Source organism: Acomys russatus, chromosome 4 (assembly GCF_903995435.1).
Source record: "Acomys russatus chromosome 4, mAcoRus1.1, whole genome shotgun sequence".
Taxonomy (NCBI): domain Eukaryota; kingdom Metazoa; phylum Chordata; class Mammalia; order Rodentia; family Muridae; genus Acomys; species Acomys russatus.
The window spans coordinates 31,954,435-31,977,909 of NC_067140.1; the positions used below are offsets into that span (position 1 = coordinate 31,954,435).

General features: G+C 48.2%; 1 protein-coding gene across 1 annotated transcript; it reads right to left on the reverse strand.

The window, feature by feature from the left end:
* Positions 1-430: 430 nt before the first annotated feature.
* On the reverse strand, positions 431-23,040 carry Accs (1-aminocyclopropane-1-carboxylate synthase homolog (inactive)). Its single transcript, XM_051144202.1, has 15 exons — positions 22,915-23,040; positions 14,437-14,727; positions 11,164-11,223; positions 9,742-9,812; positions 8,686-8,755; positions 8,318-8,384; positions 6,534-6,631; positions 5,988-6,065; positions 4,577-4,677; positions 3,663-3,752; positions 2,698-2,743; positions 2,468-2,609; positions 1,215-1,357; positions 958-1,111; positions 431-837 (listed from the first exon to the last, which is right to left on the reverse strand). The coding sequence occupies exons 2-15, from the start codon at positions 14,656-14,658 to the stop codon at positions 740-742; spliced, it is 1,440 nt and encodes a 479-aa protein (XP_051000159.1). The 5' UTR covers positions 14,659-14,727; positions 22,915-23,040; the 3' UTR covers positions 431-739.
* Positions 23,041-23,475: the final 435 nt, after the last annotated feature.

The window sequence follows — 23,475 nt, forward strand, 5'->3', positions numbered from 1 at the left end:
AAAATGAAAACAGTCCACAAAAACAGTCAGGGATCACCTGACAAGAGGTCTTTGAAGGCTCTCATGTTGCTAAGGGCAAGTCAAGACATAATGTTCTATTAACAAGTTGTTTGTAGGTGTTATAATTTCTAGGATAACAGCCCTGGGGAAATTAGAGCATGTAAGTCGCAACTGAGTAGAAGAAGATGAAGAGAGGAAATAAAAAAATCTAAGAAAATAGAGAAAAATAAATGAATGACAAGGAAAACCACAAAACAGAAAAATGGGCAATCTATAGGCCAACCAAGAAAACAGCAGAAGGCAAACAGTACACATGAGACTCCTTTTATGACGTGTGTGTGTGTGTGTGTGTGTGTGTGTGTGTGTGTGTGTGTGTCTGCTGTTCCTCTGGCTTGTTTCCCTGACAACAAGAGGCAGAAAGGCACCATTACAAAAATGAACAGTTACTTGTTTATTCTTGTGTCCTAGGAGGGAGCTGTGATTACAAGCAGTCATGACTGCCCCTTACTGTACACTATTCACAATACAGTCACCTGGCTGGTCCCAATCCTGTTGAACAGGGGAAACAACAGCCCAGGATGAATATCAGGATGATCCCGTCTAAATGGAAGGGACATAGGCATACTGCCAGCAGGGAAGGCAGGAAACAGTTCTTCAAGGCCAAAGCCACACTCAGTCTTCTGTGCCCTTACATGGCCCGGTTACAGGGACAGCAGCTGCTTGTGAGACAATGGCCTGCTCATCCAGACTGGCTCTGTGGCTCCTGAGTGTGACAGGGTGAGGCATCTTGTATCATTTGAGATTGCCTGTCAAGCACCTGCCGCATCCTTTGCATCCCTGAGAAGAAGTGAGGGGCTGTCAGCATGGGGTCTGCTGGGGTCCAAAGCAGGGGTCCAGGAGGGAGGATCCTGCAGGGAGGGAGGCGGGGGGGGGGGGGGGGCGGAGGAGGCTGCTCACCCAGGCACAGCCGGTTCTCCTTGTCTGAGAAGACCACGCGGAACCAGCCGGGTTCTTTGCACTCAAAGGCCTTGCCAAAGGACAGCAGAACCTTATTGTCCAAAAACTCGCGCCAAAGAGACGCCTCCTCTTCAAAGGTGCTTTTGCGCAGGTACTGGGAGGGTGGAAGTAGCTCAGAAGGCAGGAGATGCCCAGTGCCTTCACCTGCCAGGTGGAGGCTTGACATTCCCCGGCACCCACCACTCCACCCGATTTACCTTTCTCAAGTCAACCCAGATGAAGAAGCCTGCCCCACGACTCACGAAGGGGATCCCCAGGCATCTGAGCTCCTCTGAGACATAGGTGTGGGCGGCCTTGAGCCGGGCATGGTTTTCTGGCAGGTACACCTGGCTGATCCAGTCTAAACAGAAGGGAGGTGGAAATATGGGGTCCTTCAATCCACTGCATTAATCTAAATGCTAGAAGAAGAAAGGCCATGACAACCAGCACTGTGGAAGTTCTTTTTCCAGCTGGCTTACTGAGCCGCGGGTTCAGAGGGGCTAGGTGTTCCGCGCGCAGTATAACATGCCTTTGATCCAGGTATGCAGCTGAGAGCGCCAGGTCCTAAACCACACATGGGAGCCCAGAGTACAAAGTCCCTCGGGGTGTGAGCCAATCCAAAGGACATGGCCGCTGGGTCATTTGATGAGTGTGTTTATAGAAACTGCCAAATTGCTTTCATTATGGCTGAAACATCTTCTGTCCCCACCAGCAATGTAAGAGCAAATGTCCTGGCTGTCCCACCTCCCTTATCAACATGAGGTATTGTCACTGTTTCTTAAAAAAATTTTTAGGCTATTAGATTGTTTAGTATCTGGTCCTCCTTTTTCTCACCTGTAAAACAATGGGGAACTGTATAGGAATTCTTCCTAGGACCCTAGGGAGGGAAATGAGGTGGAGCATCTGAGAGGCTCAGTGAACAACAACCATTCCAGGAGAGCGCTGCCGTCTGAACCCACTGCTGGAGCAGGAACAGATCACAGGAGTCACAGATCCATCACGGCATTTTCTCTGTAACTTTCCATTTCTCTTGAAAGTGCCACAAGTCCATTTTTTTAGGTGGAGTCTCACTATGTTGCTCAGCCTAACCTAGAACTCCTGGCCTCAAAAGAGCCTCCTGCTTGCAGCCCCAAGGAATGAGGAGTACAGACAGATGTATAACACTGCACCCGGCCGGTGAGCGCTCATCAGCTAAGGGCCTATTTCATGCCATGGATTGTTCTAACCAAAGGACAGGTCACCCTCAGCCTACAAAGCTAGCATCATTATCAGCCCTATTCTACAGATGAGGAAGCTGAGACTCAGGGAGGTGATGCAATGTGCTGTGTATGTAGCAGGCAAGTGACTGAGTACAGTCTGGCCCCAGAGAGGACACTCTCAGACATAGGAGAGGCACCTATGCACCCCACAATGAGTCCCATACACATCCCGACTCAACTCCTCATTCAAATCCCTAGACCCAGACAGTCACCATGGTCCCGGAGCAGCTGTGCCATCTGGTGTTGGAGCAGACCACTGAGACCATGATAGCGGCAGAGGGAGGCCACGGCGGTAGACACATGCTGGTTTTCTGTGTACAGTACGCCAAAGCGAAGCCCAGACATCCCAAAGTCCTACAAGAAGAAGCATGCTAGGCCATGGCCAGCCCTCACAGAAGAAACTGATTCCACCTCCTCCCACCCAGGCGAGCCAGGAACTCACCTTGCTGGTGGCCCACATCACATGTGTCCTCTGGGGGTCAGGCAGCCTACAGAGAAGAGAGCATGGAGAATACAAGCCAATAACTTTATACCAGAACATAGGCAAGCTCACTGGCTCACTGAGTGAGACACCATGAGGCCTGACCTCCGAGCCAGAATATAGCTCAAGCACCACTTTCTCAAATGGCTTTTCTAACCAATCCCCAGGAAAGCAGGCCAAGTGGGTGCCTCAAACAGACCTTCTCCTAGCTCCTCCTCACCCGTTTCAGCATTTCTTGCCACTATCATTGAAATGCCTAGCTGTGTCTTTAGTTGCTGAGACCTCAGTCTATCTAAAAATACAGATAAATGGGGGCCTGGAGAGATAGCTCAGTGGTTAAGAGCACTACCTGCTCTTCCAGAGGTCCTGAGTTCAATTCCCAGAAACCACATGGTGACTCACAACCATCTATAATGTGATCTGATGCCCTCTTCTGGCCTGCAGGTGTACACGCAGATAGAGCACTGTATACATAATAAATAAGTAAGTCTTTAAAAATAATAAATACAAATAAATGAGTAGATGGGTGGGTGGATAGATAACTGGAGGAATGAATGGATGGGTAAAGTAAGTGAGGGGATAGATGAATGGATGAATTAGATGGATGGACAGACAGAAGGACAGATGGACGGATGAAACCTGAGCTACTCTGAAGATAACAGAAACAGCAGGTCAGTTTCCCATATACCAACACTCCTTCAGAGAATGCCAAGGCCCCTCCTTGGAGCCCTTGGGGACACCAAGCTGAAGATGCCTGACCTACCTAATCCTAATCCTTCCTAGCCTGAGGACCAGTGACATCGTATAAATATTAATGGAACCACCCTGGGGTGGACCATGCTCTGTAGGCTGACCTGGATAGAGAATAGGAAACTGTGGGGCAGCCTGGAGGCTGGTGAAATCAGCTACAGTTGCGGGGGGCTCACCTTTCCAGGCTCAGGACACTGCGGTACCCAAGAGACTCTTCAAACACCGACAGCATGTAAACCTCATCCATGATCACATGCAGCTCATGCCTGAGTGGGTATAGGTAGGTGGTAGGAAGGAGAGAGCCAAAATATGCCACCCAGTATTTAGTAGCAGTATGTCAGAAACCCAGAGGATCGCAGTCTAGCCCAGGGTGTCCAAATGGGCTTGTCCCAGGAGCATACCACTCTGGTCTATATTTTTATAAGCAGGAAGCTGTACATATAAAGCAAAGTACTCTAGAGTGGAGTAGAGGTATCCTCAGGGCTGGAGACAAGTGGACTCAGGTTCATGTCTGGTCCCCACTCCTGATTGGACCACTCTGAGGCTCTGTCAATCAGGGATGATAATAATAGTGGCCATTTTTCATGGGACTGCTGTGAGGAGAACCACAGACACAGCACCAAGTGCTCAGCTGGGAAGATGGGTCCCATCAGTAATGTGTGGCCTTGTAAAGTTTGATACCCAGAATCTACTTTAAAAAGGGGGGAGGGTGGGAAGGAGAGGGGCAGCCTGAAGGCACGTGCTTATAATCCCAGTGCTGGGAAAACAAATACAAGCGGATCCCTGGGCTATATTGGCCAGAAAGCGTAGCTCTAGACCGGTGAAATTCTTTCTCAAAAACAAAACAGAATGCATCTAAGGAATGACCTCTGCCCTCCACGTTTACTCACACGTAAAACACAGGCAAACACATAAGCAAACCAACAATGAAGTGTTCAGTGTGGTACCTGGCTCTAGAGCTGCTGTTCTCAGAAGACAGGGAGACATCAAAGCAAGCAGTAACCCACAATGAGCTAAGACAGTATAAGGACTTGCCCCAAGGCCACATTAGGACCCTATCTGCCCACTTTGTGGGGTGGGCAGAGCTCACCTCATGGCAAATCCCAGGAATTCCTGCAGCTCTTCGGGAGAGTATATGTCACCCAGAGGGTTCTGGGGGTTGATGAGGATGAGGCCTTTGACCTTGACACCCTGAAACCATCCAGGGAGGGTTTCAGTGTCCCCCCTGCAACACCCCCCCCTGCAACACTCCAGAGCCGTACAGTCCCACTGGATGAAGCTGGTAGTTTCCCCAGGGAAGTATGGCAGGGACACACTCATGACCCAACAAGAAGCAAATGAGTGGGATGGAGAACTACATCGGCTGTGTCGTGCCAACTATGAAAAGAGACAGGCAGGGAACAGGGAAATGTGCCCGGTTGCTGGCAGACAGGCTGCTTGTGTCGGAGAATTCTAAGTGGGAGTTGAGAACTTTCACAGCTCCTGCAGTGAGCGCTTGACAGCATGGATGACGAGGGTAAACACAGTGAAGCATGCTGAAAATGGGTGGAAAGCAAGCACAGGAACGTGGCTCTCCTCTGACTCTCTCAAAAGGAGCGGGATCACCCCTCAAATTGTCAAGAGGGACTCATTAAACTTTACATTCCCTTGATCCACATTTAATCCTGAAGCAGAAACAAAAGGACTAGAGTAGAGGGGGAGTGTTCTTGTTAATTAGTATACCGTGGCGGTTTGAATTAGAATGCCCGCCCCTCCATAGGCGCATACATTCGAATGCTAGGTCTCTAGTGGAACTATTTAGGAAGGATGGGGGAGGTGTGGCCTTGTTGGAGAAGGTGTGTCACTCAGGGTGGGTTTTGAGGCTTCAAAAGCCCAGTAGCTCTTTGTCTGCTGCCTGCAGATCAGGATAGTAAGCACTCAGCTACTGCTCCAGTGCCATGCCTGTCCACTTCCTGCCATGATGATCATAGACTAACCCTTTAAAACTGTAAGCAAACCTCAATTAAATGCTTTATTTTATGAGTTACCCTGGTCATAGTGTCTCTCTTCACAGCAACTGAACAATAACTAAGACACATACATTCACTAAAAAAATAGTAGACTTCACTCTTCTCATTTCTCTCTCTCTCTCTCTCTCTCTCTCTCTCTCTCTCGTGTGTGTGTGTGTGTGTGTGTGTGTGTGTGTGTGTGTGTGTGTGTATGTATTAATGAACTTTGAACATATCCCGACACCTCCTGCTACACATTCTTGTGAGGGGGCAATTTCTAATGAAGCTCCCTAGATCTCTATACACTGCAGTTTCAGGGTCTTTTTCTAATGATAAGATCATCCATAGACACAGGGTTCTGCCTGACACCCCTGCCCCCCTCACAGCATGGTTTCACAACCCCTTCCCATATGTCCCTGTCAAAGCTGCATGCCCAGTTCCCTAGAGATGAAGGGTCAAGCCCCTGCTGAGACCCACCCACTCCGGGCCCTGGATTTGATTGAATCCCCAGACCTCAGAATTAACACCCTGCAGGGCCGTCTCTAGCTTCTCTACGGTGAGCTGGAAAGGGCGTGTGTTCAGTCCAGTTACCTGAGGAAAGACCCACCAAAGTCAGGAGCCAAATTCAGTGACCCATCCCCCAAGCCCACACGTGAACTCTTGGGTCTCTCCTCTCCTATCTGTCTCCAGTCTCCTGGGTGCAGCCTCTAAAAAATGGGAGGAACTGTTTCCCCTTCCTGCCTTCCACCCTACCCTTATCACTCAGAATTCTGGCAGAGGGAGCAAGATTTCTCTGATTGTCTCTCAGGATTTCTAAGGCCTAAGCTTCTCCCTTTCCACCCTCTCATTTCTGGGGCTGGTCCTTGGCTTCTCTGTAGATCCAGGACCTTAGGAGCTTCTAGATAACCCAGGCAGAGGTGACCATGTGACAACAGAAGGCTCTACTTCCATTTCACAGTACCCCCAAGGCCCCTAACACAGGCTTCTGTCATGCCCACCCACACACTCAGACCCAGGAAATCCTTGCCTACAGGAAGACGCAGATGCAAGAACTCTTACCTCGCTGTCCAGGTAGACATAGGCCAGTCGGATGTGGCCATAGAGATAGACATGCTGGGTGATGGCTCCGTAGTAAGGGGTGGGGATCAAGAGAGCCTCTGGGGGTAAGAGTAGGCAGCCTATTGATCTCTGGTTTGGATACCCCAGACTCTATTGGGAGTCCCCACTGCCCTTCCAAGCCTCCATCATCTCTGGGAAACATTTGGGGGCATATTCTTGCTTTTAATTCCCAACACTTTAAGGCTTGGATTTCTCAAGATCAGCCTTTTTCTTTTTCTTTTTTTTAAAGATGTATTTATTTTTTAATTACACAGTGTTCTGCCTACATGTACACCTGCAGGCCAGAAGAGGGCATCAGATCACATTATAGATGGCTCTGAGCCACCATGTGGTTGCTGGGAATTGAACTCAAGACCTCTGGAAGAGCAGTCAGTGCTCTTAACCTCTGAGCCATCTCTCCAGCCCAGATCAGGCTTTTTCTAATATAGCTGCTCCTTCACTTAGAACGGGGTCGCATCCAGACAAATTAACAAAAGGTGAAAATATTAAAAAATGCATTTGATCCACCTAATTTCCTGAATATCCTAGCTTAGCAGCCTGTAGCAGGGCAGAGTAGATCTCACGGCTTCCAGCAGGTGGAGTCGGGGAGCTCACGGCCACTGGCCAGCATTGAAGGAAAATATCACACCCCAAGGCACTAGCCAGAAAACCTGCCACAACTGAAAACCCCAAAGGCCAGGCATGCAGCTCAATGGGTAGAGGGTGTGCCTTGTATCCATGAACCCCTGAGTTCCATCCTCAGCACCACGTAAGTTGGGTACTACACCCATAATTCTAGCACTCAGGTGGGGGCAGGAGGACGAGAAGTTCAAGGTCATTCTCAGTTACGTAGTGAGTTCAATCAAGGCTATCCTGGGCTACATCAGAACCTGTCTAAAACAGAGGGGGTGGAAAAAAATAGAGAAATGGCTCAGTGGTTGAAAGCACTGGCTGCTCTCCCAGAGTACCTGGGTTTGATTACCAGCACCCACATAATACAACTCCAGTTCCCAGGGAACCCACTTCATAGGAATGCTGGGGAAAGCCACACAACCTCTCCTGGAATGCAGTGTGTGGTGATTGTATGTGGCCAGCGTTAACCTATTAGGCTATCACGAGCATTCCTTACAACGAATAACCCCTGGCCACAACCAACTCTTAACACACTGCCTCTTACAGCAGGTTGTCTGTCTACTCAACAGCCATTTAGATTTCTTTTCTTGCTAAGAGAAAAGTAGGAGGGGTGTTGTTTCTTTGTTTGTTTGAAAGAGGCCCAGCAATATGTCCAAGTCAGGCCTTGCCCAACTGTGGTTTACACCAACACTGTCTCCCTTAGGCCCCTTTGCCAGGGACTCCTTTAGGCTGACAAGTCATTTCTATTTGATAAAAAGGTCTCACTGATCCTTTTGGGAAATAGCACCCTCAATGCCCTGTCCTGACAGGGGGGGAAAAAACACTGACATGTTGGAACTGTCTTTCTCTTCCTGCTATAGGACACAGTGTCAGAAAAGGATGCGAGAATGACCTGGTGAACAGCCAAGGGACTTACAGAGAGAAATCAGAACCCTGACCCCCATGAACCTCCCCCAAAGAACAACTGCTTCTGGATGTCCTGTCAAGCCACTTACTTGAGGTTCCTGTAGTCTTCTAAAGGCACCCTGACATAGCTCTGATGCCAGGCAACTGGGGTCACAGCCCTGTGGGAATGGGGCAAGCTGTGGGAGTGGGGCAAGAAGTCTACTTACCTCCTGCCTCACACAGCACTGTGGCCAGAGCAGAAAAGAGAGAGGCACAGCCATTCAGAACAACCACCTGGGTGTGGCAAGAGACAAGAATGCCTCTATCAGGGGACAGAGAAGGGCAAGGACCATGGGAAGAGCCAAGCCTCTCCCCAGTGCTCTAGGTATTCTGACAGAGGTCTCTCTTGGTTCCCAATCAAGCTTATTTTTGGAGTCCCTGATCTTAATCAAGTGAACAAGGGACAGAATTGGTCACTCCAAGAGTCTCTCTCTCTCTCAAAGCTGGGGAAGCTGAGAAGGCCCAGCAAGGCTAAGCAAGAGACAGATCCCAAGCACCCTCCCAGACCCTCACCCCTAGGGAAGGCATGACGTACATTCTCTGGTTTGAGAGGTGCTGGGCTCTTACAGTAGAAAGACAAGAACCTTGCCACTTCTTCTCGGAGGCTAAAAGAACAGACCAATAACATGCAGCACTTGTCAGAGGGTCCTCAGCCCGGTCCACTCCAGAGCCCCTTGGGGAACCCTCCTCCTTCTTCAAAATGTGAACATGGTAGGCATCTGTCTCCGTTCGGCACACCCTCCCCAATCTAGCCACAAAGCATTCACTCCCTGTGGTTCTAGGACACCTGGCCTCACCTTACTAGGAGACTTCAGGGGATGGAACTAACCCTGCATAGCCCCAGCTGGTAATGCTAATAATAAGCATTATTATAGCATTATTAGAACAGGAACTGCTACTGTAGCTCTTGTTGAACTTCCACTTTACACAAATGTTATGTGGAGACTGTTCCTGGTCACAATGATTACTATCATCCCCATTTTACAAACAAACAAACAAACTGAGGGTTGAAGAAATTGAGTCCCTTGCTGATAAGTGGCAGAGTCCTTGCTCAAGCCCAGTGGCCTGTCCCAGGGCTCACCATCTTGATGGCTTTTTCTAACAATAGGAGCTTTGGAACACATCTTGGGTCAGGTCTACTGGAGCCACTAGGCCCTTAGAACAGCACCTGACCCCCGGTATACAGTCCAGTCAGTATCCTCTGGCCCATCTTACTGGTGGGAGTGGACCCCAGCCAGCTCCCTTGACACTCATCTGTCATCTCTAAACCTACTGGAGAAGCAAGGATAGGCTCCTCTCAGGGTCATGGGAACCAAGCTGGGAGCTCTAAGGATGGATCGGGGTCACCAGGTCTCCACAGCTATGTTCTCAGCCTAAGCCAGCTCCCTCACTCTGCCTCTAATGATATTGTGGACAAAACAATTCTTTGTTGAGGTGCTCCCCTGCACTTTGTAGCTTTAACAGCATATCACCAGCCAGCATACCCTTCTTCCAGTTACAGCAGTTAGAAATGTGTCCCATCACTACTGTACCTCCCTGGGGACCAACATCACCCCAGGTTGAGACCCACTGGCCTGCGGCAACTACTTACAACAGATGTCCCCTCCAGTCAGGGTACTGCAGCAGAGCTGGCTCCACATGAAGCATGTCATTCTGTGTCAGCTGGGGACACAAAGGGAAAAGAGCAAGGTTGAAGGCCAGCAATGTCACCTGCATCCACACAGCACTGGGACCTTCATCACCTAAGGTTTCTCCTGCCTCGCAGAGAAACTACGACAGGACAACACTCCCAGGCCCATTTCACAGGTACACAAGCCAAGGCTCGCAAAGTGAAGGCAGAGTCACTGGGCCAGCAAATGGTAGAGCTAAAACCATATCCACAACATCTGACTCCAACTCTCCATACTACAAAACTCAGAGGGGCAGGTATAGAAGCAGCAGTGGGAAGTCACGCTGCTCAGCCTTCCCAGAGGTCAGAGGAGGCTCCAGAGTTGGGTGATGTCAACTTGGCCCTGGCTCCAACTTAAGAGGAGGGGGGCGGTCTCAGGATGCTGCCTTCTGCAGGCTCAACTCAATCTCATTCTTTACACATGGTGGCAAATTTTAGACCATCCCTTGTAGACCATCCCTTGTATAACCAGGTACTGGATTAGTGGTGATAGAGCATCGTGGCTACAAGGTCAAAGAGAGCCAAAAACATAGAGTCCTTGGATAGAGGGGCCAGAAGAATTAGAATCATCTACTTCTCCATGCCTGGAACCAGCCATTCCCCTCCCTCCTGTCACCCCTTAGAGCTGGTCCTGATGGAAGCCATTGGTGTTCTGTGGCTACTGAGCACTTACTACATGGCTAGTCTGAACTGTAGAGACTTTGTAAAAAAAACAAGTATTAATAGATATCAATAATTGCATATTTATTTTACCAGCTGAAATGGTCATATTTTAGATGTATTAGGTTAATAAAATATTATTGAAACCAATTTTAGTTATTTTTGCTTTTGGAGAGTTGAGACATCTGATGAAATTTTAAGGAATCTGATGAGATATTAAGGAATTTTATAAGCTAAATTAGAAACAGCCTGTTCTGGTGGTGCACCCAGCTACACCAGAGGCTATAGTAGTAGGATTGCAAATCCAAGGCCTGCCCAAATTACAGAGTAAGTTCAAGGTCAGGATGGGCAACTCAGACCTTGTCTCAAAATAAAAAGTTAAGAAGGCAGAGGGTGTCATTTGACCTGCCTACACTGTGGAAGTGCTATGTTCAATCTCCAGTGAAGAAAAATAGAATTAAGGGCTGTGAGGGATGGATGTAGCTCTGTTGGCAGACTGGGTAGGGAAGGTGAGGGAGGGGAAAGGAAGGGAGAGGAGAGGAGAGCAACGTTGTTCCCAAGGCAGATTTGGAATCCATGTCCCCCAGTCCTTAAGTCAGGGCTACTGAGGCATGCAGCAAGCTACTGTGTGTGGCAAGAGATTCAAGAAGCCCCTGCAGCTAGTGATGTCAGCCCCGTACTCACCCGCCAGGACAGAAGGTCAAAGCAGAGTTTGTTCTCACTGGTGCCCAAGTTAATGATGCCCTGCAGACAAAGGTGCAGAGGCAGGGTGAGGATGACAAAGGGATGCCAACAAGGGCCCAAGGAACCCACACACAGCAGAGTGGGCGCCAACCCATCCCCCACCTCTCCTTGACTTTACTCAAGCTAGACCCTCACTAGACTTCGAAATCCCATCTCCCATTTCCAACACTGTTCATATACCATCTCTGGCAAGAAGCCTTCTCAGATGCCCCACCTGGAAGGGCTCTGTGCTTCTTGGAGTCCCACATCTCTTTGTACCACTCCCCTTCCCTTAGAAAACCACTCAACTTCTGCCCCATGCTACAGGAATCAGGGTATACAGCTCCCTGCTGATAGCTAGCTCCCTGAAGGCAGACTCGTGCCCAAGGCGCCACTGTGTCTCTCCAGAAACATTTATAGAATGAAAAAAAGAAAACTGCATTCTGTAAATCACACTCTTCTAGGAACAAAAACAAGGGCAGGATGTTCAGTGGACCCCACCTCATGTCAGTGAAAATGATTTTCTAGGCGACTCAGATAACAGGATACACCATTTGATAAGGTAGATAAGGTGTTAATCCCAATGGGAGGTACCAATCCTGACCCTTGCCTTATGTGAGCAGTGAAGGAAATAGGAAAGACAAAACAATTAAACTTGAATGAGTTGAGAGTTGGACAAATAAAAGGCAGTGCTCACCACCCCTAGGAAGGGAGCGGTTTCCTCCACAGGCAGCCAACCCAACTCCAAACCCTAACAGCTCCACAGGCCCAGCACATTCAGCCAGTGCTTGTCCTGCCTCTCCCTGCTGATACCCTAGTCTACACCACCATGGAGACCATGACTCTAGATCACTGTAATAGCTCCCCACCTCCTCTCTTGTCCACTCCCTCACCTGTCACTGGGTCTTTGTATGGAAATCCTAAGTGTCTTTAAGAAAACTGAAATTGCATCACACATACCAATCCTCTCCTGAACACTTCCTATCCCACAAGAAGAATGCTCACCATGATGCCCTACAATATCCATAGCCTTTCTGACCCCATCACCCACCAGTCTGGCTTTACCAGAGGCCACTGGTCCCCTTGCTATCCCTTGATCCAGTGTAGCTCCAGCCTGTGGCCTTTGTACTAGCTTTTCTCTCAGCTGCATGGCTCCTAGTGGTGGATAGGCCTCCACCATGGTACCCTGCATAGAGGCTGAAGCTGCCAAATGCTTCTGATAAAAAGAGCATGCAAAAGTGACAGAATGTTACTTCTCAGGTTAGGTCACAAAAGAGTAGTATGGCTTCCATCTTGGGTATTCACAGGTCTCTTATTCTGTCTTGGGTCATCTGCCCTGGAGAGAGCCAGATGCCTGCCATATCTGAGGCAGTCCTGAGGAAACATCCATGTGGACAGGAACAGATGCCCATCAGGAGCCAGGTAAGTGAGGATGGAGATGGAGCGTCTCATCCGCTCATGTCCCACCACCCAGCTTTCAGATGAGCTCACAGTACCAGCTTCAGGGTGCTGTGACAGAAACCCCTGACCATAGGATACCCACCAGGAGTCCCGAACCCCAGCAACTAGGAAATGTTTGCTACTTAAGCTGCTGAGATTGGGGGTGGCTTGTTGCTGCAATGGATAACTAAAGCAAACTCTCTCTTTTCTTTTTCAAACCTGTAATGTCACGTAAGTAAAGCTGCCTTCTGACATCCTATGTCAAATAGCAGCGTTCCCTATACCACCATCATCCTGTCTGCCACACCCTGTCTTCGTTTTCTCTGTATCATCTATCAGTAAGTGTCATATGTTTGTGTGTTCTCTCTGTCTCAACTAGAATTTAAATAAATAGGGCAGGATTTGAGTTTTGCTCACAGATATGACACCAATGCCCAGAATAGTCTCTGATACCTGGTAGATGTTCAATGGATCAAAACTATTAATAAGGGTTATTGTGCAGCTCTTTGACCTGCCAAACTATGACGTAGAATAGATTAAGATAATTAAGACAGATGATATTAGTAATAACAGCCAGCTACTATTTATCAAGTGCACTACATGACAAGCACTGTTAATTTCACATCCCTTGTCCCACTTAAAGTTGACTCTTACAGAGCAGACATCACCAGCCCATCTCAGAAATGAGCTTGTAGAGGAATTTTAATCCAGCAACACAACTGCTCTGATCACATCCAAAGACCTTCTAGGTCTGTGTGATCTAGCCAAAATGCATCCACACACCTTTAATCCCTCTGGCTGGAATGCAGACACATCGTTAGCACACACCTTTAATCCCAAACAAAGAAGGTAAATAAAGTTAATTTGTAGAAGGAAGCACCACCGATGTCTGAAAGCGATGTCTAATTGAGAGGCAGATAAAGTGACAAATCAGAGGATGATTTGACAGAATAGGATCCGCCCAACTCTCAGGAGAACAGAGAAGAAAGAGAAGCTGCTTGAGAGAGCAGTGCAGCAGGAGAGGGAAAGAAGGTAGTTTTACTGGGACAGGTTTGTTTTAAAGATTTATTTATTTATTATTATATATACAGTGTTCTGCCTTCGTGTACACCTGTAGGCCAGAAGAAGGCATCAGGTCACATTACAGATGGTTGTGAACCACCATGTGGTTTCTGGGAATTGAACTCAGGACCTTTGGAAGAGCAGGCGGCACTCTCAACCACTGAGCCATCTCTCCAGCCCCTTACTGGGACAGTTTTACAGAGACAGGTTAGAGAGAGAACAAGCTAGACACAGATGAAAACAGAAAAGGCCAGAGAATGAGAGGGATCCAAAAGATTAAAACAGATTGCTAGAGTTAGTTTAAGGCCAAGCAGAGCAATTCAGTGAGAAGTGTGAGAAGCCAGTTTGAATCAGTCAGCTTGGAGACAAGTTTAAGCCAGAACAGCTGAGTTGAACCAGCCAGCCAGAATCCAGAAAGAATTAGAAGTGGTGAGCTCATTCAGTAGTAAGTCTCAGAGGCTGGAAACATTTTAGGCCTAGATTAGATTGTATGGAGGCTAGACACTTCTAGGGCTAGGCCTAGGTTAGCAAGTGGAGGCAGTAAGCCCCAGAGATGACATTTACATCAGGTAAATAAAAGTTTCTTTTACATGAACTGTCTATAGAGCAGACATGGCCAGCCCTCTTGAAGCCAGAGGAGCATTAACTGCAACCCAACAAAAGCAAGCTGGGTGCTGGCTGCCCTGCAGTGTGTTTGCCCTTGCGTCCCAGTGGGGAGGGGTCTTCACTCACACTGGGGTTCTTGTCCTCATCATACTCATCCATGTGGTAGGTCCTGTAGCCCTCCTCAGCTGAGTCCCAGAACCATTTGATGATTCTTCCTCTAGAAGACAGGCAGGAGCTGTCGGAGGAGAACGTGGCCGTGGGGTCACCCACTCCATAGAGTCTGGGCTGCTTCTGCTCTGCTTTTCTGAGGCACTCTCTTTGCAGACCATCACCAAAACCACTTTCCATGTCTTGGGTGGAGGCTGAGCCTGAACAGGAGGTTGGTGCTGTGGACTTACTCTGAGGAAGAGGGAACACCTGCCAAAAGACAAACGCATAGACCTGTTGAAGGGCTCCTGCTCTCGTGTGTGTGTGTGTGTGTGTGTGTGTGTGTGTGTGTGTGTGTCTGTCTGTCTGTCTGTCTGTCTGTCTGTGTATAGGCCCAAGAACAACTTCTGGCATTGTTCTGGGAGCTCTCCACCTTGTTTTTTGAGACAGGGTCTCTCACTAGGCCCTGGTGTTGACAGATAAGATTAGAGTGGCTACCCAGTAAGGCCCAGAGACCTGCCTATCTTGGTCTTCCCAGCTCTGGAATTATCATGGTGCACATCTGGCTATTTATATGTGGGTTCTGGGGATAAAACTTAGGTCCTCATGACTGCAAAGCAAGACATGCATTTTACTGGCTGGACATTTTGCTACCTGGGCTGGTTACCCAGCCTGCCTGCTTGCTTGTTTGCCTGCCTACCTGCCTGCTTGCTTGCTTGCTTGCCTGCCTGCCTGCCTGCTTGCTTGTTTGCCTGTCTGCCTGTCTGTCTGCCTGTCTGCTTTCTTGCTTGCCTGCCTGCCTGCCTTCTTGCTTGCCTGCCTGCTTGCTTGCTTGCTTGCTTTTCCCTGAGGTTGCACAGTGCTGGCCTTGAACCCTTGGGCTCAAAAGAACCTCCTTCCCCTGCCTCCCTAGTAGCTGGAACTAAGGCGATCTTCACACAGAAATCTCTCTTGTCTTGCAAGCTTGTGTACTGATGATCCCTTATGTCCCTATCTAGTTAAACACTTCAACAAAAAAATCTGTTGAGCGCCATTGAGTATCACATCATGCTTCTACATATAAATAACTTTAATCTACTGTAGCTTTAGCTTGTTCCATTTCTGCATTTGTTTCTCATTCTGTAGCCTGGGGGCGGAGCGGGGTCACCAACAATCTTTCCCCAGCTTTTCCCTTCTCAGTTTCAAAACCCAGGCTATTCCCAAGCAGACCACTGCTATGGACCACTTGTGTATGAGTAGTCTGGAGCAGTTGGTGGTAGATTGGAGGGGGCAGGGGGTAAGGAGCTCACAAATGCAGGCACTCCAGGATCCTGTCTCCACTTCCACTCACAAAAGAGGCAAGCACCCCAAAAGAGGGTAGAGGGTCTTCTATTTGCCAAAGTGGGAGGTTTTGGGTTTGTTGTTGTTGTTGTTGTTGTTGTTGTTGTTGTTTGTCTTTGGTTTTTGGAGACTAGGTCTCTCTGCGTAGCCTTGGTTGTCCTGGACTCACTCTGTAGACCAGATTGTTCTCGAACTCACAGCGATCCGCCAGCCTCTGCCTCCCAAGTGCTGGTATTAAAGGTGTGCGCCACCACACCCGACCCAAAGTGGGAGCTTCTTAAGCATCCCTCTTTCGTGCCCCACCTCTGCTCTGGTGGGGCCAATAACCACCTCAAAGGGCAGCAGTGAGTATCTGAAGGAGATACAGCACTCTTCTGGTTGGTGGCCAAAAGTCTGAAATATGAGTCACTCTATCACTAATGCTCTCTGATTTCCCTGTTTTAAGGTATAAGTCTTACTTGGTAGAAGGCAGGGACACAGAACCTGCCCTCACACTTTAATTTTGCTTTGCAAATCTTGGGGTCCTCCCCAAGGTGGCGGGACTTCAGCAGAGCACACCCTCTGCTCCACCGACAGCGCTGGTTGGAGGAAGGGCTCTTGGACTACGTGGCCGAGACCAAAGCGCAGTCAAGACCCAGCAGGAGAGCAAGGCACTGCTTAGGAGATCAATCGGGTTTAGCGACCTCGACAGCCCAGTGCTCGCAACCAGGACAAAGTGGTCTGCAGGGCCTGCCCGAGTTTTCCAGGCCCTAGGAGCAAGTGTGACTGCACTCAGGACTTCCAGATCCAAGCGCAGAAAGCGATCAGGAGCTGCGGAGCAGGTCCCTTCTTTGCACGGAGCAGGGCGGCGCGGGGGGGGGGGGGGCGGGTATTGGGGGGAGGGGGGACAGCACCTACTTTGAACCTCAGGTTTCACGCGCGCGCGATATCCTCCGGGCGGAGCTTCCGGCACTCTGGGGAAGCCTGCCCCCTGGCGACTAGGCGAGGATACAGGGAAGGAACCTGCGCCCTGGCCCTTGAGTGCAGACGTGGAACCTCTCGGCTTCAGCACTTCCTTACCTGCCAGAAACTGGAGTCTGCACTCAGAGAAGGGGAAGGGACTGAAGGGTGGAGCTCTTGGCCAAGACAAGACCACGCCCACCCTCCTCTCTTCTCTAATTGGCCTGAGATCAGACTCCGCTAGCATTTTGGGCACTCTTGGTTAGAGCCATTTGAGCGATGAACATTTCTTCCCCAGTTAGAGGACAGCAGGACTCTGATACACACAGAAACCCTGTCTCGAAAAACACAGAACAACAACAACAAAAGCACCCTCTTAAAACACCGTTCCTCCTGATCGTCACTGCGCGTGTGATCTACTCTCCGCCCATTTGCAAAGGCTGCTTCTCTCAACCCCAGGAAATGCTTAGCTGGGGGGGGAAATGATTTACAAACGAAAAATAGAAATGTATCGACCTGTATATTTATATGGCCTCAGGGACACGCAGGAACGAATAGCTCTCAAAGGAGGGGCTTCTTTGAACTCCAGTCCATAAAAAATAGATTTTTAGAGAAGTGAAGAGACAAAGGATACAAAGTTCAGTCCCCAGTGCCAGAAATCCAAAGCAAGCAGGCAACAAGAAGTCGCAAGTAGTTTTTTTTTTCTTTTTTCCATTTTGAGCCTCCTAGAGGTTTGCTAAACTGAGTGCAAGTATCAAACTGAATGACTCCATCTCTTACGTATGCAAGGAAACAACTTACTGTCTAGCACAAACCATGAGGCCTTGGCTGATACATAATGTATCTATGCAAATATAATAATACTGTCACCTATAAGCTTCTCAGATTAGGTCAGGAACACAATCGGACCAAGTTAGTCTAACAATGAGCATTCACACAGGAGACACAGAGAACCTGTGACTGCTAAGTTGACGAGGTAGGATGCCTCAGTAGTTCCAATCTGTCACTGAAGGAGTGGCAGTTTAAATGACAATGGTTCCCATAGGCTTTCTTTCTTTCTTTCTTTTTTTTTTTTTTTAATATTTGCTCCCCAGTTGGTGGACTATTTAAGGATTAGCAGGTGTGTCTTTGTTGGAGAATGTGTGTCACTGGGGGGTGGCCTTTGAGGTTTCAAAAGCCCATGCTAGGCCCAGTCTCTTTCTCTGCCTGCAGGTCATGGACAGTGTTAGCTACTGCTCCAGCACTACACTGCCTGCCACCATTCTCCCCACCATAACGGTAGTAAACTAACCCTCTGACACTGTGAGTAAGCCCTAGTTAAATGCTTCCTTTCCTAAGTTCCCTTGGTTGTGGTGTTTCATCACGGCAATAGAACAGTAACTAAGACAGAAGGGATCGTCTTCCAATACATGGATGTTTTCTCGCATGGCCAGGAGTCACAGGGATCTGGGAGTGGAAGGGGGAATGGCTCCACTCACTATCTCCGCTAGTGACCCCTTAGGAAAATTGTTGCTTCCAGTTTCTTAAACCTTGAGTTCTGCTGGCCTAAAAGTTTTAGTTGCAGAGAGGGGAGCACTCCTGCCTGGAGACAAAGCAGACATTGCACTGACCTGGAAGTCAGGGGTTCCCCATGGCCACGTGGAGCATCTGATGTCCTTAAGTCAACAGACTAAGAAAGGAATAACAGTGTTATTGATGCAGATTGCTTCTCCACAGTGGAGGTTAGAAAGATTATGCCTGGAGCATAGGAGGAGATCCTTTAGGGCAGTGGTTCTCAACCCTTTAAATACAGTTCCTCATTTAGTGGTGACCCCAACCATAAGATTGTTTTGTTGCTACTTCATAACTGTAATTCTGCTATTGTTATGAATCATAACACAAATATCTGGCATGCAGGATAGCTGACATGCGAGCCCTGTGAAAGGGTCATTCAGTGCCAAAGGGGCCGTGACCACAGGTTCAGAACCGCTGCTTTAGGGCATCTCTTGGTGCTACCATGTCCTGTGATTAAAGTCAATGGGAAACTACCACAGTCTACTCTAGGCAGGATGGCAGGCAGAGGGCACAGACCCTTCAGAAATGAAGGCTCCAGGGAGAGCATCAAGATCCACTGCCATGCTTGCTGAGGATGGAGGAGATGCCCAAGGGTCAGTGCAGAAAGGAAGCAGAAATACCAGCTAAGACCGGTTGTTGAAGTGAGGGTTACCATCCATATGAACGATTCTGCCATCTTTTGTTAAGAATCTCTATAGATGTACCTAAAGATACAGATCCGTCCTCTCGTCAATTTCTTAATCATGTAACCCAACATCAATTAAGATAGTATCGGTGGTTACCACATTTAAGTTATGAAATACTAAAAGAATGTTCCTCAAGGGAATATTGCCACCTGATCTAAAATGCATAGTGTGTTTTCTGTTGCAAGCCTTTTGAGACAGTGTCTTGCTATGTCAGTACGCAGCCTTGCTGGCCTCGAATTTCCTAGATAGCTCAGGCTGGCCTCAAACCTGTGGTGCTCATTCCGCCTCTGTCTCTGAGTTTGGGGGTTGCAGGCTTATGCCACTATATGCCACTATACCCAGCCTTTCTTATCTCTCACATCGCTTTTTCTCAGTAAAAAGTTACTAATACCAACAACAAATGTTAACAAGAAAATGAAATGTCCAAAACTTTTTAAAAATTTTTTTATTACATTTATTTATTTTGGGCATGTGTCACTATGTGCATGTGAAAGTCAGAGGATAACTTACAGAAGTCACTTCTCCCCTTTCACCATATCAGGCTTGGGGATCAAACTCAAGCCATCAGGCTTGGTGCCAGGTGCCTTTACTCACTAAGAGTAAAAAGCTTTACTCACATCTCATCAGCTCCAGTCGGGCATGTAAGCTGGGTGACCAGGGACAATAGGCATGCAGCTAGAGTGTTCAAACTCCCAAAATCTCATCCTGAGACTGGTAGGAGTAGAAACACTGCTCACACCTTGCTTCTGTGCCTGCATGCCCCAGGGCACAGAGGCTGGCGGGGGGGCCCCCAACTCTCAAAGTAGCCACAGTTGTCACATAGCTGGCACCTGAATGCAAATAGAGCATCACCAGCATGCCAGCCATACCAATGGAAGGTATTCACCCCAAAAACTCACCCATACTCCCCAAGGTTTACACAGTAGAACTTGTTCACCATGGAGTAGAGGGACATATGCAGCAATTCACCACAAACCAATTCACCAAAGGCCGTCTTAGAGCTGTTGTTTCACTTGAGCTATAACATTTGGAGAGCTGATTCGAAGAGCGCCTCTTTTCTCTCCTGGCATTCTTCACCACTGGATCCCCAGACCTGTCCACTCGCTGCGCTGGCCATCCAACTGCTCCACTTCTCTCTCTCTCTCTCTCTCTCTCTCTCTCTCTCTCTCTCTCTCTCTCTCTCTCTCTCGGGAAAGGGCTATATAATCTCCAGAAAGAGCTATAACACCCTTCAGAGAAGGCTCCTGCCCGCAGCTGGACCTGGAATCCTGCAGACCTGACCCGTTCCAGACTCTGCTTCATTCTTCCCAGCTCCGTGTGAGGTGGCCTCCAGACACCCCTAGGTAACAAGCGGAATGCAGGACCACAAGCCCCATCTGAATATTGAGTTGAACAGACAGAAACAGACTAATGTTTGCATGGAAGGCATGATTCCTTCCATCCCCCTCCCCCTCACAGCAGTGAGGGACATATCAGCGTTGCTTATAAGATCCTTGAGAGCATTTCTGGTCTCCTGGACTCTTCCAACAAATTCTTTCTTCCTAAGATCTTACTATATAACTTAGGCTGGCCTTGAACCCACAATTCTTCTGCCTCAGCCTCTTGAGGACTAGTACAGGTATATATCACCATGCCTGGTTCACAATCCATTTCTAAGGAGCCTCATCTAGCATAACAAACCTTGAAGAGTCAGGATTTATCGAACTGCTCTGTGATAGTTGATTGCCATAACCCACTTGACTGGATTAGAACCGCCTAGGATACACAACTCTGGGAGTGTCTATGAGGGTGTTTCCGGAGAGGTTTGACTTAGTAAGAGCAAATTTAATGTGTGTAGTACCAGCCCACAGGTGGGTGCCCCAGACTGAAGAGGAAAGGAGAAAGTGATGTGAGCAGTGACATTCATCTCTGCTTTCTGGTTGCGGAGACAATGTGCCCAACTGCTTCATGTTCCTGCTGCCACGGCTAGAGCCACATCCAGTGCCACACATTTGCCTTCTCCTGCCATGGTGCATGGAAACCTCAAACTGTGAGCCCAAATAAACCCTTCCTTAAGTTTTGCTTGAGAAAAGCAATACACTTCCTTGTGTTGGTTGAAAAACAAGGGGGGTGCGGGGAGAAGAAAAGGACCTACCAGGCCTGGTGACATAGACCTATAATCCTAGCACTGAGGAGGCTGACACAAGATGTGAGTCCCAGGCCAGCCTGGGTTGTATAGAAAGACAAAAAGAAAAAGAGGTGGAGCAAACCTGTTCCCAGAGGGGAATGTGTGGCCAGTAATCCATGTGACTGATCAAAACTATCAACAATACCGGAAGCGTTTCCCCTCCACAAAAGGTTTTGACTCCCTGTTCTGTGCAGTTCACGACCTCCGGTAGGCAAGAGCTTCACAGCAATTGAACACCGGGAAGTGTCAAGAAATGGGAATAGATGACTCCAGCTCTGGAAGCTGGGGTTTGTGCTCCCCGGCTCTGCAGTTCATATGTGTAATCCTCATCCCTAAAGTGATGGCAGCAGCAGGTGAGTCATGAAAACAGAGGGAGCCATGCCCAAGTTTTTACATTTGAACTCAGATCCTTGTGCTTGGAGAGCAAAGCACTCTTACCCGCTGGACTATCACCCCAGAATCTCTTTCTGACAGTATTCTTCACATGCAAGCTTTCCAAAGAACTTAGGACCAAAAAACAAAAAATCATCTCCCTTCAAAAAGGAATGTGAACAAGAAATAAAGCAGGCCTGGAACTGGAGAAAATAGAGGATGACATTTATTAAATACTGAATATAAAACAAAGCCAGCTAAAAAGGAATCCTGGAAATCCACTTTACCCTTCCAGGGCTCTTTAGGTACTCCCACCCCCATCACAATAAAAACATCATTTTTGTGTTCACAATAACTAGCAAAGACTAAAAAAAAACAAGGCTCCTAAAAATGGCCAACACTCAGCTTGCTTAGAGGGGCTTGATGACTGAATTCAGGCATCACTGTAGCACCAATCACTACTGCTCCAGTGAGTGTGCAGGTGGAGCCCAGACAGACCCAGGTCGTGGTAGACCATCAGAGCCTCTGTTCATGGGTGCTGAGAGCAGCCCTCCCTTCTATGAGATAGAACTTGAAGACAACCTGTTCTCTCTCTTCTGGCTCAGTTTGAACTTGACAGTCAAATCATCAGCCTGCCAGAAATAACAAGGTCTTTGCTGGAGTCTGTACTATGGCTTATTTGTCTCTTAATCTTCACAGGGTTTGATTTTTGATACAGGGTCTCTCTCTCTCTCTCTCTCTCTCTCTCTCTCTCTCTCTCTCTCTCTCTCTCATTGGGATATATATATATATATATATATATATATATATATATATATATATATATATATATATATCCCTTGACCTCTTAGACCTCCTGTCTCCTCCCAAGTGTCAGGATTGCAAGCACGAATGGCCATGTCTATTTTGCACACTGGACTGAAAGCTATTTCTCTAAGATAAACTTTATAAGGCCCATTGCTGTAGTCTCATCAGGTAGAAAAGTTGTCTGGCAATTAATGGGATGCTACAAATAATTATTCAAATAAACACTGTGTTCTTCATGTTGCCAGAGGAATGTGTGGATCTGATAGAACATTCAAGGGCTACCATGATCATCTGTCCATCAAACCCACTAAACTCCAGTCCCTCATGGGCAGAGAACTGCTTATGAGAAACCCCTGGTCCAAAAGACATTCTTAAATGTGTGTCAGACACAAAACATAGGATACTCAAAAGATAAAATGCAAGGACAGATGTGTACTTAAGGGATAGATTGCTTCCTGTTTTCAAAAGAGCATAATTAAGAATAGAAAAAGAGTGGCTCAAGGGAGCTAAAGCCAGAGGCTGTTGAAGGCAGAATAAATGAATTAGGGAAGAGTTGATGGGATGGCATTACTAGATATCCGACTTTAGGGTGGGGAAGTCAGCAGCATTCACCCACTTTTAGTTGAGGTTGGTTTTCTGCAAAGATGAGGCAGAACCATCCAGGCTCCTGACATGCATAGGATACGCCACTAGATAACAACAGCTTGTTTTCTTGGAAGCGCTGGAGAAGGATCTTCTCTTGCTCAAATGTACCCGGGCTCAGATACTAGGGAAAGGGCAGAGGGAAGGGCTGAGCGCAAGCCCAGTTGGCAGGTCAGCGCAGGCCTGCCATTTCCAGAACTTATATCTTTCAAGTTGATCCAGAGGAAGAGGCGAGTGCCACGGTCGAGAAAGGGGATATTCAATTCCTCCAGCCTCTCAGTGACATGGCCGTAAGCCTCCCTGGGCCAGCTGTGGCTAGTAGGCAGGTACACTTTGTTGATCCATTCTGGATGGGGAGAGAAAGAGCACCACAGGCCTTACAGCAGACAGGGTGAGGTAAGGTGGGGAGGGGCGCTCATTCTTGCCAAATTTACCTTCACTGGGCTTCATATGAGCCGAGAGCCATGAGCCATTTCTGTACAAGAGTGACCCTGTGCTGTGTCTGAACTAAGAATACCCCCCACACCCACA